The 16,197-nt window shown below is 42.0% G+C and overlaps 1 protein-coding gene across 8 annotated transcripts in view; it reads right to left on the bottom strand.

The window, feature by feature from the left end:
• The window catches only part of LAMA2 (laminin subunit alpha 2), a 362,452-nt gene that overhangs the window by 111,386 nt on the left and 234,869 nt on the right, over window positions 1–16,197 (bottom strand). For all 8 annotated transcript variants that reach the window (XM_033143752.1, XM_033143756.1, XM_033143755.1 and 5 more), the window contains 3 exons: window positions 13,010–13,146; window positions 8,808–9,044; window positions 4,722–4,865 (listed from right to left, as the gene is read on the bottom strand). In XM_033143752.1, the coding sequence (XP_032999643.1) occupies window positions 4,722–4,865; window positions 8,808–9,044; window positions 13,010–13,146 (518 nt within the window). The remainder of the gene's footprint in view (window positions 1–4,721; window positions 4,866–8,807; window positions 9,045–13,009; window positions 13,147–16,197) is intronic.

The following is a 16,197-nucleotide window of genomic DNA, read 5'->3' as shown; positions in this document are numbered from 1 at the left end:
GGCTCCCTTTCAGCCCCGCCCTCCTTTGTTGAATGTGCTGCAGAGGGAGGTTGTTTGTTTCCCCAGGACATGTGACTGGCTGATTAGATTATCTGTCTGGAAACAGTAGAAATGGCTCCCTTTCCTTAAGATTTTTCAGAAATGTGAGTTAAACCCCATAAAAATGGGGCTTTTCCTCTTTGCTTTTCCCCCTTTGCAAAAGGAGCTTTGCTTTTCCCCCTTTGCAAAAAAAGCTGCAAAACCTTTAGCTGATCCTCAAAACAAAAACAAAAACAAAAACAAAAACCCTAGGGCTTTTCCCTTTGCAAAAAAAGCTGCAAAACTTTTAGCTGATTCTCAAAAAAGGCCTTTTGCCTTTGCAAAAACAGCAGCAAAACCTTTAGCTGATCCTCCAAAAAAAACAACAACCCCAAAACCCCAGGGCTTTTCCCTTTGCAAAAAAAGCTGCAAAACTTTTAGCTGATCCTCAAAAACAAAACAAAAAACAAAACAAAACAGGGCTTTTAGAGGAGGAAAACCAGAAAAATATTTTTTTTTCTTGTTTCCTCCTCTAAAAATGAGGTGCGCCCTATGGTCCGGAGCGTCCTATGGAGCGAAAAATACGGTATTCTGTTAAGTTTAGCAACTGTTGCTGTTTTCCATACTTCAGGACACAATCCTATTAAACAACATAAAGGGCTACTGGATTTAGGACAAGCCCTGGGGGTATGCCAAATATGACACCACCACAAAAGAGTCAGAGGTACAGAGCCACTGGAACAACAAAATCAAGTGAAGTCATGGTTGGGATTTGGGTAGCATAGGGAAGGAGCATGTTTACTCTAAATCCTATCATGTGGCTGTCAAGGGGAGAGGGATAGTCAGTCTATGCAGGAGCCAGACTCCTTTTGTATTTTCTGGTTGACTGTATTCATCCTTCCCTACTAGGCTGAGTATTGGCTATAGTGGATATTCCACTTGGCGTATTGAATCTTTGGTCCTGGAGAAATGTGAATGTAGGATTGCTCTGACTGATGGGGATGCACAGGCCAGAGAAAATGCTTGGGTTGGATGAATGTAGATATTAGACCTCATTTAGCCTATATATAACCTAGGAGAGTCTCAGGTTTCACATCAAAAATCTATTGCTTGTGCAAGACCTCATGTGACACTTCTTAGTTTGCAATCTCACCTTGACCCAGTTTTTTTATTTATTTTGAAAAAGTTTTATAAAATAAAAATAAAACAGGTAGGTTTTTTGAACAAACAGCAGAAACATGCCAGGCAAACTTACAGAAATCAAAGAAATCTGAAAGAACATCACAATAATTAATTTCTCACGTACAAAGAGAAATTGTGTAGAATACTAAACAAGTACGAGGGGAGAATCTGAAACTATACAGAATTGCACTGATGCTAAAGATGCAGATATGGCAATTAAATTAAGAAAAGAAAACCATCCTTGAAAACATCAGTCTCTTTGTGGAACTTCACAAAATTGCTGTCTAGCAAAGAAGAAGAGATGAGGCCCCAAACTGACATTATTATTTTCCTACTGTATCTGTAGCAGTATGACAGCACATTTCTTTGAAGTGCTAATGCCAAAATGAAGTGTCTGATTTCACTCTGGAGGTGTTCCCAGCTCTCATGCATTAGACATGCTAATCAGCAAGAAACTGGTTAATGCACAACGTATTTGAAATGTACGCCTCAGTGTCATGGTACCGGTGTATAAGAGGGTTTTGCCAGTTGCACTCAATCTGTTCTAAAATAGATGGGAAGAGTTACAAGTTTTTAATGTTCAGAAAGAGAGAGACTGCAGTGTGAATCTGCAAGCCTCATTTAATATGAGAATTCAAAGAGGGATAATTGATCATTAGGGAAATTTTAAATCAGGTGCACCTGCACCTTCCAAAGGGAGAGGTTGCAGGAGAGGTGATGCTTTGATTAACTTAGGCTTCAGTCCTATGCCTATTTACCCAGGAGTAAGCCCTACTTCTGCTACAATGCAATCCTATGCATGTTTACTTGGCTCTGCTCAATACACTCACTTCAAAGTCAACATGCATAGGTTTGCTTTGGCTATATGTAATGTTTACTGACTCTGTTTTATTCTCCTCCCAGGCCACAATTGATAAATGAAATTGGACCATACCTGACTATAGAAGGTATCCCTTTCAAGGAATGTATAATTCACTATCAAAGTTATCTCCTTTCAAGGAATGCCAGAGGGCCAGTTGATAAATATATGTACTGTACTTTACTTTATTCTTCATCACTTGATTAGTCAACAAATGGTGACTTGTGGCTAAATGTGTGAACAAACCCCAATTAACTGAATAGTATGACATTTGTGGAAGTGGTATATGAAAGTTCTGTATCTGGTGTTTGATCTGTAACGGCTCATTCATGTGCAATCCAACACTTAATGGTGCAGTCTTCAGTTGATGGAACATCCATATGTGAACCACCTTGGACTCTTCAACAACTTGCCAAACACAGCACAGTACTGACCTTTTTTTTTGTCTCCCCCTCTAGTACTTGGTCTACTTGAAAATCTTGATGTGAGTTCTATGAAAGGTTCTGATCAGTACAGAAGCAAGATGGAACATGAATTTTAAAAGCTTAAATTTCCATATAGTGCAAAGGTGACGGTATAATAAGTGTCCCAAATCTTTTCCTACAGATTTTGCATTCCATGTGCAGTCAAGAAAAATGTGGATAAAGCCATTAAGCTACCGAAGTTGCATCATCTATGATTTTATGTTTCTGGAATTCCATTGTCCCTCTTTCTCCCATTGCATTTTAAAAACAAAACTGCAGCCAGGGAAGGGGCAAAGTAGGGAAAGGTGAGCCCCCAGATTTATTTCTTTATCTCGATGACCGACAAATAAGGTATGCTTCACATGGCCCCTCTGTTTCTCAGGCTAAAAGAGGAAATGGCCTATTTCCGAATCTTAATATTTGACAATTGCCGAAATATTTCGAATGATTGCATGGATATTTTTTACCTTTATCAACAACAAAAGTCTTAAAAGGTGGATTTTTACTGCAGCTGGCGGAGATAAGCTAACACATAATCCCCTCTCTGCTAGCCTCTGTCAGCAGGAAGAGACATCTCCATCTAAGAGACAGGACCACTGCCACACTAGAGGTTCCAGCTTCACCCAGCATGATATCACAGGCAGTTCTCCTTCCAGCAGAAAGGACCAACATAGATATGCTGTTTGAAAAGCCACATGATAGTGTCGTACCCAGGAATGGACACAATGTTCTAAATGACATTTAAACAGTGCTGCATTATAATTTCTGATAGTCAGACATGCTGAGTCAGTGCATCTGACATCCGTAAAACACATGGGGATTATGCTAATCCACATGTTGATAACTTTTGGTCCATAGGATCAATGTAGGTGGACAGCAGAACTGTGGGGGGAAACAGCAACAATAGCACCAAACTGTACATTTGTTCTCTCTTTTCTCCCCTCTTTTGACTAAGTGATACAGTGAGTGGGGAAGTGCCTTTGTCTTGGATACATTAGTTTAGTGATGACAATTTAATACTCTCTCTTTTTAAGCCACAGAATCACACTGTTGATTGACATGCGTCACGCGACAGTGCCCCAAAATCCTTCTAAGTAGCCAATTATTCCCTTCTTGTGCAAATTATACATTTTGTCAAAGCACTGGCAAATGTTTCTTAATACTGAAATCAGCCTTAAAAGCTGAAGAAACCTGCCAGTTCCTAAGACAGGAAATCTTTCTACATTTTGATCACAAGGGATGTCCCACTGAAGAAGGTATGTCAACACCTAAAAGACTGGAAGGGGTTTTCAAGATTATTTGGCAGTGCTGGCTGGAGCTGATGGGAGTTGCAGCCCAAAACATTTGCAGGGCTCGAAGTTGGGGGAGGCTGGTAGAAAAATGTTATATCCAAGGACACAAACAAGACAAAATGTATAATATATACAAGTGCCAGAAGATAATAACTGGCTAGGTGATAGCACTACTTAGAAATTTGGCACCCGATGCAAGCCCTGCTGAGATTTGTTCCACTCTGAGCTCCCGGGTGCAAACCCTGCTTCCTTTGCAAACACAGCCTGACTTTTAAAACACAGATCAAATGATGCCCAAAGGGAAACAGTGCTTCTTTCTGCAGGATTTGCCGCCACCACTCTACCACTGACAGCCATCCATCTCCAAGGTAGTGGTGGAGCTGAAACTACAGTAAGTACAAGATAGGATGCCATACCATATCAATATTGCTTAAAGAACATGTCTGTTAAAGGTATGATTCTTACTTGTTTTAATTTCCTGGTCTCTTGGAGCTTAAGTGGACATGGAAAACCCTGGAACTTATTAAACTGCAAGGCACACACCCCCCCCCCCCGGTTAATTGAATATATTAGCAATCCATTTTTCTGGGTAGAAATGAAAACCTCTGCATTTGAAAAACAAAGCTCTGAAGTGCTATGTTTTCTCATGGAACCATTTCCCTCGGTTGATTACATCACCTTTCTTCAGGGTTTTAATAGCTTTGGTCTGAGGCCTGACACTTGTGAATGTTTTGACCCTGGTTGCCTACTGGAACATGGTCTTCTACCCATTTCTCATAAGTGCACAATGAAAAACACTGCTTAAATGTTTTCCTACACTTCCTAGTTCCATCTCTGTCTTGGACTAAAAGACACCAGCAGGAAACAACATTATTGCATTACATGGCTCAGCAGCGCCTTACTCACCCACATGCGGACCAGCCCCTTTGCCTCACTGCACTGTGATGTCAGGCCAAAGCAGTAGCAGCTGCTGCAGCCAAGTGGGTTCCTGGCAGAGAGTCCAAACCTGCCAGGTTTGCACCTGTCACAGTAGACACCCTCCACATTAACCTATTGCAGAAAGAGGGAACACTTTAGAGACAACAGCTCCTTTTCACACATCAAAACATTCGCACACTGCGTGGTTCTTACAGTAAGTAGTTATCACAATAAGATTCTTTAAGATACATATTGACTTCGACAAACGGTAGTATGAAGACCTGGAGATAAACACGCTGACGTCTGCAGAATACATTGCAATTGTACAAAACTTCACAAACTTACTTGCCTGCTATCCTGTATTTAAACATGCATTACTGGGAAGCATGAGAACTGAGTTCTAGATCATAATGGTTCATCCCCAGAACAAGTTAATATCCAGCAAGGCTCATCACAGGCATACACAGATCTGGTTCACGCTGTCAATTGTAGCTCAGTGCAAAATATCCAAATGTGCAAGTTTCCAGACAGGAGATTGTAGGCACTACACTCATCTCCTGGTTCTACTGCTACTAAGCCATGGTTTGCCTTAGCATGTCATCTGGTCTCAGGCTGGTGGCCTGTCTCACTTCAGACAAACCATGAGCTGCAACTATTGTGCTACTTCCAGGTAGGCATAACAACACAAGAGTTTTGCCTTCAAACTCTGCTTGTGGGCTTTTCAGAAATATATAGTTGGGTACAGTGGCAAATAGGATTCTAGACTAGATGGACTTTTGGTTTGATCAAGCAGGGATGCTCCTATGTTCTTCTTTAACTGTTTTTACACATCATTTAACCATATAAATAAATTGGGCAACGTAATGATCATTTACAATGGGGTAGTTACATTAAAGCCAATGAGGCTAAAAGTAAACAAACAGTCAATGAATTGTGCCTTAAGAATGAGAAACAATTGTGAATATATTCAGGCAGTGTTTTAACACAGGCCGACCATGCTGAAGAAAAGTATTAAAGTATTAAAGTTTTCTACAATCCATGAGAAATTGTACTGGCAAATGTGTGTGTGTGTGTGTGTGTGCATGCGTGCGTACGCACGCACGCACGCATGCACAATTCATTTTAGTGGGTATAATGTTAATTCTATACATTGTTGATTAAAAGAGCAAACCTCAGGGCACCATATACAAGTCAATTAAGGCAATGAACTTGGATTTAAGATGATTTTGCAGCCTATTGATCCAGTGCAAGTCAAGATGCTATCATCTCAGGTTCATTAACCTACAACGACAACAACAGCTACACAAAGTGGGAATTCCCATGTGCTTTAAGGGCAATTTTCATTACAACCTCCAACACTGTAGCTGCTACAAATGCTGAGCTATCAGTGCCACACAGAGAGGGTGGCACCCACTTCTCTCTTTCAAAATTCTAAATATGTGCCCATTGCACCAAAAAGGTTGGTGACCCCTGTAACTCAATGGCCCAGGTTCAATGGGAATAGAAGAGTCAAAGCTAATTTGACCTGTTAATTTTTTGATGCTTGAAGCATGACTACCGGTAATTTGGATAGGGGCAAGTATATGTGCCACATTCTGTGCATGCTATCAGTCCAAACAGGACTTCTGTGTGTGGCACCACTGCAGGTGGTCCCTAAAGGTGCCTAGCAAAGCTCTCCAGAGCCAGGCTTGGAAAATAATTTTAAAGGCTCATTTAAGCTGGCCTCGAAGATTAGTGATCCTTTACAAGCTCCCCCCTTTCCCCCTCCTGTTCAGACTGAAATCCAAACTAGAGAAGAATTCTGGGCTTCCCTCATTCAATGTATTACCCCATTAGATTGAAAAGGGAGTGGAGACAAAAGGCTGCAGAGGTGGGGAGAAGCCCACTTATTTTCTCTCTCTCCTGCAGCTTCCTAAATCTTTCTCCAAGTTAATTTGAAGTGATATTGGGAGAGCAAGCCAATCTCTAGTGGCCAATTCTCAGCTATCCCACCTTGATACCAACTCTTCTGTACGTTATTCCATTCCTGCACTTGGTGGGGGTCTGTTTATCCCACTGGCTCCTAGAGGAAAAAAATGTGGAATGGTCTCTTGCTTTGGGACAGGGGCAGGTAGATCCCATGAGGCCAGGGAGGCCAACAGCTAAGGAGCTATGAACTCTAGTCACCAGATACAACAACCCCACTACTGGTCAATTATTGAAGGATGAAAGAAAGGTAGATCAAGAAACCTAGATCAGGCATAGGCAAACTCGGACCTCCAGATGTTTTGGGACTACAACTCCCATCATCCCTAGCTAACATGACCAGTGGTCAAGGATGATGGGAATTGCAGTCCCAAAACATCTGGAGGGCCGAGTTTGCCTATGCCTGACCTAGGTTTCTAGATTTATGTCTTGCTTCCTTCATCCCTTGAATGTATAGCACATGTTGATGGACGGCCGCCCTGACTCGGTCCCAGACACACTGGCCAGGTGCTTGGAGGCTGTGGCTGCATGGATGCGTGGGAGCCGGTTGAAGTTAAACCCTTCGAAGACAGAGGTCCTCTGGCTGGGTCGGGACGACATGGGGTTGGGAGGCCAACTCCCATCTCTTGCGGGGGCCCAACTAGTGCCAGCGCCTTCCGTCAAGAGTTTGGGCGTAACCTTTGATGCCTCTCTTTCTATGGAGGCACAGGTTGCAACCACAGCAAAGGTGGCATTTTTCCATCTCCGCCGTATTAAGCAGTTGGCCCCCTACCTCTCTCGCCCTGATCTGGCCACAGTGATCCATGCGACGGTCACCTCCAGACTTGACTATTGTAACTCGCTCTACGCGGGGCTGCCCCTAAAGCTGACCCAGAAACTCCAGCGGGTGCAGAATGCCGCGGCGAGGCTCCTTACCGGGTCTTTGCCGCGGGACCACATTCATCCAGTGCTTTACCAGCTGCACTGGCTCCCGGTGGAGTACAGGATCAGGTTTAAGGTGCTGGTTTTGACCTTTAAAGCCCTATGCGGTTTGGGACCCTCGTATTTAAGGGACCGCCTCTCCTGGTATGTCCCATGTAGGACCTTAAGGTCCTCAAGTGATAATCTTTTGGAGGTCCCGAGCAACAAAGACGTTAGGTTGGCCTCAACTAGGGCCAGGGCCTTCTCAATATTGGCCCCGACTTGGTGGAACAGCCTATCACGGGAGACCAGGGCCCTGCGGGATTTGGCATCTTTCCGCAGGGCCTGCAAGACGGAGCTGTTCCACCCGGCCTTTGGGTTGGTTTCTGTTTAATATTTATGCTTCATCTTTTATTGGTGGGTTATTTTGAAATTGAGACCTGCAGTTTTAATTGAATTTTAAATTTGTATTTTAATCTGTTATTTTAAATTGATCGTTTTTATGTTTTTTGTTGTGATTTTAATTGATGTTAGCCGCCCTGAGCCCGGTTCTCTGGCTGGGAAGGGCGGGGTATAAATAAAATTATTATTATTATTATTAAAAAAAGGAGTTCAGGACCTGCTGTTTCAGGATAACTGATGGCCTGTTCTTGCTGGAAACCATGTAGCAAGTCAAGACAAGCAGCCTTGTTCTAATCATGTGCAGTCAAGTTCATCAAACACAAGTGTAAAAAAGGCTGCACACTTTGTGTCTATTTACTTGGAATTTAAAGACAATGGAACAAATGAGGCTTACTGCTGAGGGGTTCAGGCTGTGAGTGTGTGACCTGGTGGAAGACACTCGCTATTATTTAATCAACAGCTGCCTACCAATTTGAGCCAAATGAAAGATGTTATACAGTCGTACCTCGGGTTACGTACGCTTCAGGTTGCGTACTTTTTGGGTTATGAACTCCGCTAACCCGGAAGCGCAACCCGAAGTGTGCGCGATTCGTGCATGCGCAGACGTGTTTTTGCAGTCTGCGCACGCGCAGAAGCGGTTTTTTTGTCGGTTTGCGTATGCGCAAACCAAGTTTTTCAGGTTACGTACTTTTTGGGTTACGTACAACAACCCGGAACCAATTAAGTATGCAACCCGAGGTACCACTGTAGTGGAGAACGCTGAGAGATGAAGATAAAATATTTGGTGACTAATGCTTCTTCTCTTACCTTGCAGGTGCATTGTCCTGTATGATCAGAACATGAACATTTTTCCATTTCTGAATCACAAGTGTGTGGCTCAGTCCCTGCTGCCAGGCATTCACAGGCAGTGCACTGTGGGTAATTGCGATATCCCAGCCTGCATTCGGTGCATTTATCCCCAGAGAATTCTGGGCGGCAGAAACAGCAGCCAGTGTCAGGGTTGCACTGGAAACTGAGAGATCCAGTTGGACTGCAGTCACAAGCCTAAAGAGAAGAGGAGATGTTCCATAAAAACATTGAATGATTCTATGTTGAAGACTTCCATCTTTAACCAAAGAAAAACAACTCCCTCAAGAACAACTGAAACTATTGCCAATTGTCAACATATTTACATCAATAGGCTAGGCAACTATTTTGTGCAGGTAAAGAGTCCACAAATACTGGATTCATTTCTTAGGTATTTTGTCACTTGAAGGACATTTTTTTTCCAGTACATGGATTGGTATGGGGGTGGGGCTTGTTTGACTCAAAAGGCAGCTGATGAAATTTTAAGTAAGTAAGTAAGTGTGGTAGGGTGCTAAAATAAACCTTCCAGGATCACAAAGCCTGCAGGAAAACTAATGTCCGATCAATTCCACTAGTGAATCAGTGCTTGCACAATATTTTGGAGCTCTTTGTTATGGAGAAAGTCTTCAATCAAATCAAAGAAACAACTTTTGCAAACCCAGAAATTAATTCTGTATTGAATTCAGAAGTTAATTCTGTATTGAACTTACATTTCAAATCTACAATAATGATACTGATCACATCATAGCTGATCCTAAATCTGGATACTTCAGATTAATTTAAAACAGCAGTTTGTTACTTTAAGGTTTGGTCTGCTCACATTTGTTATTACTATACTGTAGTTTGCAACTGAAAAATTCTTTTATGAATGGAAACTAGGAGGGATAAAAATTTACAGGGTCAGCAAATTAATACATATATTACCCAACCAATATCCACACTAGATAATGCTCACTGGTGCTGTTGTGGCACCAGCAGAAATATATTCTATTTGGACACATGCATAAGAGGAATGTTGTATCAAGAATTGTGGCTTATATTAACAGGCAAGAGTACAACAGCAGCCACGGGCACTCTTGTTAAAGATGAAAAAGTAGAGCTGGAAGGCTTTGAAAAAAGTTGCTAGAAATGCAGTACGGTAGTTTACGATTCACACTGAAACCCCATCAGAGAGGTAATTGGCAACACCTCAAGTTGAAATCATAAGATCTGTTCCGAAGCTCTATTTCGCTCAGTATATATGGCAGCCAAATTCTGGATTGTATGTATCTGGGACCACTAACAGTTAAGAATTGCCTGGCAGGCTTCTGTGTAGTCTAAGAATTAAAGCCTATTTGGAGCAGGAAGCCTGCACAGTAAGTGATGCCAGAGGATAATGCCTACTGGGCAAATTGTTCACCATATGCAGAGTAAATTACAATCAAATGTAATGTTTGTTTTGCACGGAGGAAGCTTCATGCAATCTTCCCCTGCCAGTGAGTTATGATGGGCTCTGAAATCGGCTCCACTAAAAGCTCAAGTGGAGAGGGGGCAATCGCACCTTGCCTTAGAGAAATTAGTTGCAATGCGTTAAAAGGGAAGACTTGGCTGACATATCATTATTAATTTAGAGAGTGCTGTGGCAGCTGCCATACTAATGCACTCATATAATAGACAAGGCGAGGATAGATAGAAGCGATCCCAGAGCTGAAACAGAGGTCCTCAACCCCTATTAAGCTGGTTTGCAGAAGCCTGGTGATCTGTGTGGTGAAGAAAGGCAGAGGTTTTGTGAGAGGAGCTTTACAACTAAAAAAGAAAATAAATTATTCTGCATTAGTTAACTGGTTTGAATGGCCATGAAAAACAGCCTTTTAAGAGAGAGCACTGTGGCATTTGATTGCTTGCCTACACTGAAAGAAACTACCACACTGTTAAGTTAGGCCTCTATGTACCTATAAAGAGTACAACAAGGCTGTATATTGTCTCCTTGCTTATTTAACTTATATGCAGAATTCATCATGCGAAAGGCTGGACTGGATGAATCCCAAGCCGGAATTAAGATTGCCGGAAGAAATATCAACAACCTCAGATATGCTGATGACACAACCTTGATGGCAGAAAGTGAAGAGGAATTAAAGAACCTTTTAATGAGGGTGAAATAGGAGAGCGCAAAATATGGTCTGAAGCTCAACATCAAAAAAACTAAGATCATGGCCACTGGTCCCATCACCTCCTGGCAAATAGAAGAGGAAGAAATGGAGGCAGTGAGAGGTTTGACTTTCTTGGGCTCCATGATCACTGCAGATGGTGACAGCAGTCACAAAATTAAGAGACACCTGCTTCCTGGGAGGAAAGCAATGAAAAACCTAGACAGCATCTTAAAAAGCAGAGACATCACCTTGCCGACAAAGGTTCGTATAGTTAAAGCTATGGTTTTCCCAGTAGTGATGTATGGAAGTGAGAGCTGGACCATAAAGAAGACTGATCGCCGAAGAATTGATGCTTTTGAATTATGGTGCTAGAGGAGACTCTTGAGAATCCTATGGACTGCAAGAAGATCAAACCTATCCTTTCTGAAGTAAATCAGCCCTGAGTGCTCACTGGAAGGACAGATTCTGAAGCTGAGGCTCCAATACTTTGGCCACCTCATGAGAAGAGAAGACTCCCTGGAAAAGACCCTGATGTTGGGAAAGATGGAGGGCACAAGGAGAAGGGGACGACAGAGGACGAGATGGTTGGACAGTGTTCTCGAAGCTACCAACATGAGTCTGACCATACTGTGGGAGGCAGTGGAAGACAGGAGCGCCTGGTGTGCTCTGGTCCATGGGGTCACGAAGAGTCAGACACGACTAAACAACAACAACAACATGTTCCTATTAATGATCATTTGTACACACGCTTGATATGTGGTTATTTTAGTCTTTATTATGTTCATTTCCAATATATCTCTAAGAGACAGTAATTTTGATTCTTACCATAATGAGAGGGACCTGGAAGTGGGAGAAAGTAACTTGCCTAAGGTCACACAGTGAACCTATGGCAGAGGTAGGAGGTGAATCACATCCTAAGACATCATGGTATTCACCAGACTTACAGTGACTCACTATGAATTAAAGTTGGCTCAAGAGAGACAAAAGAAAATATTTTACATACTGCTCATCCAGACTTCTGTTTGTCCCACCACTTTCCCTCAGGAAAACTTGATCTTTACTGCTGAATCAGAGCAAACGTCAATCAGTTTCCCTGTGGATTCACATTTGGTACATAGCTGTCAACTTTTCCCTTTTCTTGCGAGGAATCCTATTCAGAATAAGGGAATTTCCCTTAAAAAAGGGAAAAGTTGACAGCTATGGTTTGGTATGATTCAGCGAAGAGTGGGGTTTCTCGTGGAAAGCAGTGGGGCAAACAGAAAACCAATGGGATCCATGCCTAGGTATGGGGCATGAAGAAGTTTCAACAAGCCCACAGTCAAGTCAATGATAAAAGGCTTAGACAGATCCTAGAGCCTACGCATGGTAGTACCATGGATTCTTCATTTTATTTTGTTTTATCACATTTGCATCAATCTTCTTTCACAAAGCTCAGGGTAGTATACACGGAGACGATTCCAATCTATCCTCATAGGTAAGTTGGGTTGAGCACCAAATGAAATATTATTTAGGAGATCCACAATTGATCCTGTAACTCAGATAGGACCTCTCTTGTATCTCTGGCTTCAGTTTTTAATTTGGACAATGTAATACCAACTGCAGTTCTATTGCTGCTCATGAAGACTGGTATCCTTGAACGACACTCAGAATTCTATTAAAATTGTGCTTGGAACAAAGAAAGCTTTGTCAGACACAATACAAAGCCGTCTGAGTTATCCTTAGGCTCACTTCGCCTTTGTTTTGTGAAAAGGGATAAAATTATATCCAAATTTGGACAGACTGTCCTTCTGACTTCAGTACACAACAGCTGAAATAAGGTACATGTGGAGTTCGAACACTTTGTCTTCTGAAAGATGCAGCTCCAATTCAAATATAGCACATCCTGTCATCTGGGCCAATGCCAATGCTCACAAAAGAGAACTTCAGTTCTATGATTCTTTAGAAAACTCCCACTGTGTTTTTGGTTCCAAAGAGTAGTAGTTTACTGCATGGAAAGCAAAGAAACACACAGAGATAAAATACAGGTTCACTCACCTTGCACCCGCTGATAATGTCATGACCCCAGTGATTTGGTGCACATTTATCACACCTCTGCCCTACAGTATTGGGAGGGCAAATGCAACGGCCAGTGTGTGGATCACAATTATTACCAAGATGGGCACACTCGCAAGCTTCAAAGGGAAGATGAAGAGAAAAGACAACATGAAGCACATTGCTTAAAATATCTGAAAAAAGCAAATTCTGTCATTGTAATGTCAGTTGTCCAAAATCTTAGGTTTTTATACTGTACAGTGATACCTCTGGTTACGTACTTAATTCGTTCTGCAGGTCCGTTCTTAACCTGAAACTGTTCTTAACCTGAAGCACCACATTAGCTAATGGGGCCTGCCACTGCCACTGCGCCGCCAGAGCACGATTTCTGTTCTTACCCTGAAGCAAAGTTCTTAACCTGAAGCGTTATTTCTGGGTTAGTGGAGTATGTAACCTGAAGCGTATGTAACCCGAGGTACCACTGTACTGTGATGTTTCGTTTTATTGTTTGACGAATAATTGTTTTGATCATTAACTCTATTGTGTTTCATGGTTGTATGTTATGTTATCCCCATGGGTGCTAAAGACTGGTCCAGAAATGAATTAATAGTAATAATAATTTATCTGTGGTGGGTGCATCTAACTATGGACTGGAGAGATGAAAACTGAGCCAAAGTCATGTACCCAGTTGGGTCTGATATAGAAATAACAACAAAAAAGTGGTAGAGTTCCAACAATGAGCTATGTATATGTGCCCACATAATGAAATGCCTGCCTGAGACTTTACAAAGCCATCACTTGCCACATCTATCAGCTACATGAGGGAACACATTGCCAGCATACTCTTGGGGTTCTAGCTGTGCCTCAGTCTCTTTTCTTATAATGACTGAAATATAGAGTATGAAACACAATTTTAGATAAATGCTATCAGGACTGGGCAACATTTTTACTTCTGAGAGCCAAGTGTGGTGGTAAGTGGTCAGTCAAGGGCCGAATGCCAGTGGATGTGACTGGAGCCCACACTCCCACCCCCTCCATTGTGATTTACATGGGGAGCAAAACATGTACATCACCCTTCCCAACACAACTGCACTCCCTTGTCGGCCACATTTTTTTGATGGCAGTGTGATTTACATAGAAAACATGGTGCACAGACATGACTGTGACCATGCATCCTCCTCCGCAATAATGAATTCATTCATTCCATTTATATATCCCACAGTTCCTCTCCAAAGGAGCCTGGGGCAGCAAACACATCTGCAGTAAAAACAAAACCACGTGGCAGGTAGCAAACATTGAAATATGGTGGGTTTCTTGGACACAGTGGGCTGCGCTGAGGGCCTCTGAGACCCATAGGGCGCCCACCTGTGCTAAGGTAACTTATTTGGTGTGGGAAACATAGAAGTGGCTTGCTGGAATGGGACCATAGTATTTAACTTTTGTCCTGCTCACAAGCTTTGCCTAATGAAGCAAGTATCAGATTGTGGGGAGGCAAGATTCATACCGTAAAAATGGTACGAAGAAAAGAAGCTCCCTAGTGACTATCTAAACCCCCCACTTATTCTTGGCTGCATTAAAAGTATTTTTTTAAAGGGGGGGGGGAGAATTCCAATCAAGATTCCCCATCTCATTTAGCTGGTGAGCAGTCACACAGGGTCTCAACCAGGAATCAACTAGAGAACTGGTTGGCTTTGAAAATCTAATAGTATAGTGCACCCTCATATCATGCTATCTTCTCTCTGAATGGAGAATTGCTCGCTGAATGCAGTTTTGAAGTACCATTGAATTAATGGAAGTTTGTGTATCTCTTTGGAATATTCTTAAGCAGTCTGAAGGCATTTGGCTTTTCTCGGGGTTTTCAGACATCAGTATCATTGTCTTTAATTAAAAAGATTAACTGGTAAGCCATTATGCTGTTCTTTCCTCTGCCCCCTACAATGTAGGTACTAGAAAATGAAATTCCAGAACTCATTAAAAGTAGAAACAGACTCTCTTTATATCTCTTGCACATCTTTGGTCTTCAAATGTCAATACTCTGCTTCCCCCCCCCCCCGTTTTGTTATATATCTGCCAGATTTATTATGCCAAATGACATTTCTTTCTATCATATTTCATTTCAGAGATGTAATGGCACCAGTCCCATAAGGGAGTTCTTCCCTTGTTAAAATGGCTGATGTAGTGGAAATGAAGCAATTTCTGTGGCTAAGAGATGCTCGACAGTAGAACGGACTCCCAGGAGAGGTGGTGGACTCTCCTTCCTTGCAGCCTTTTAAGCAGAGGTTGGATGACCATCTATCATGTATGATTTAGTTGAGATTCCTGCAATGCAGGGGGTTGAACTGGGTGACTCTTGGAGTCCCTTCCAACTCTGCAATTCTATGATTCTCCTCTTGCAAAACTGACAGCAGTGTCCATCTGCTTGACAGAGGAAGGGAAGATAATCCTTGTGTACATCAGCAAGCATTCAGCCCATCAATGTACAATAACATTTCTGGATCAAGGCCAATATCTTTTTTCTGTGGAACTCATATTCAACATTTGTCCCTGTACTTATGATACTATATAATTATTCAACTTTATTTTTTTTTAAGAGCAACAAAAGCTAAGAAGATTAAATGACTATTCTTTTACCCAGAAAGTCTTCTGGGCTTCCCCATTCCCCTCCTGTAAAATAGAATTCTTTTGAGGTGCTGGTTTTAAAATGGTTATGATTTTCTGATCTGTGTCTCACAGTAAACATTAGCTAAATCCAGGAATTTCATTTCAGGGTCTTCATCAGAGTAACCCAGAGTGCATACAACCACTAAAGAGAATGGGAACCCCCAAAGAGATGTGGGGCTCTGTAACTGCCCCCCTGCAATTTTTATCCATTGCATCTGCCACACTGATGTCTCATTTGTGTGACATTGATATCTCATGCGTGTGTGTGTGTGTGCTAGGGCACAATTTATGGTGAAAATGTAAACACAAATTCATACATCATTCATTCCACCATAGTATGATTGAAAATGTGACATTTTAGAATGAAGGAGCCAGAGCTAGACATTCTGGAATAAATCAGGTATCAGTTGCAGAAAGTTTTCACAAAAGAAAACAGCTTTCCAAACCTGCAACTGCTGCAAAAATGACAAATCACAAAGATCATTCACTGTGTTCTCGTTCCATCCCCATTTGTGCTAAGAGCCTTAAGA

The sequence above is a fragment of the Lacerta agilis genome, chromosome 3 (genome assembly GCF_009819535.1).
Source record: "Lacerta agilis isolate rLacAgi1 chromosome 3, rLacAgi1.pri, whole genome shotgun sequence".
Classification (NCBI taxonomy): Eukaryota; Metazoa; Chordata; class Lepidosauria; order Squamata; family Lacertidae; genus Lacerta; species Lacerta agilis.
The sequence above is the reverse complement of the archived record's forward strand: the minus strand, read 5'-3'. Positions and strand labels throughout refer to the sequence as shown.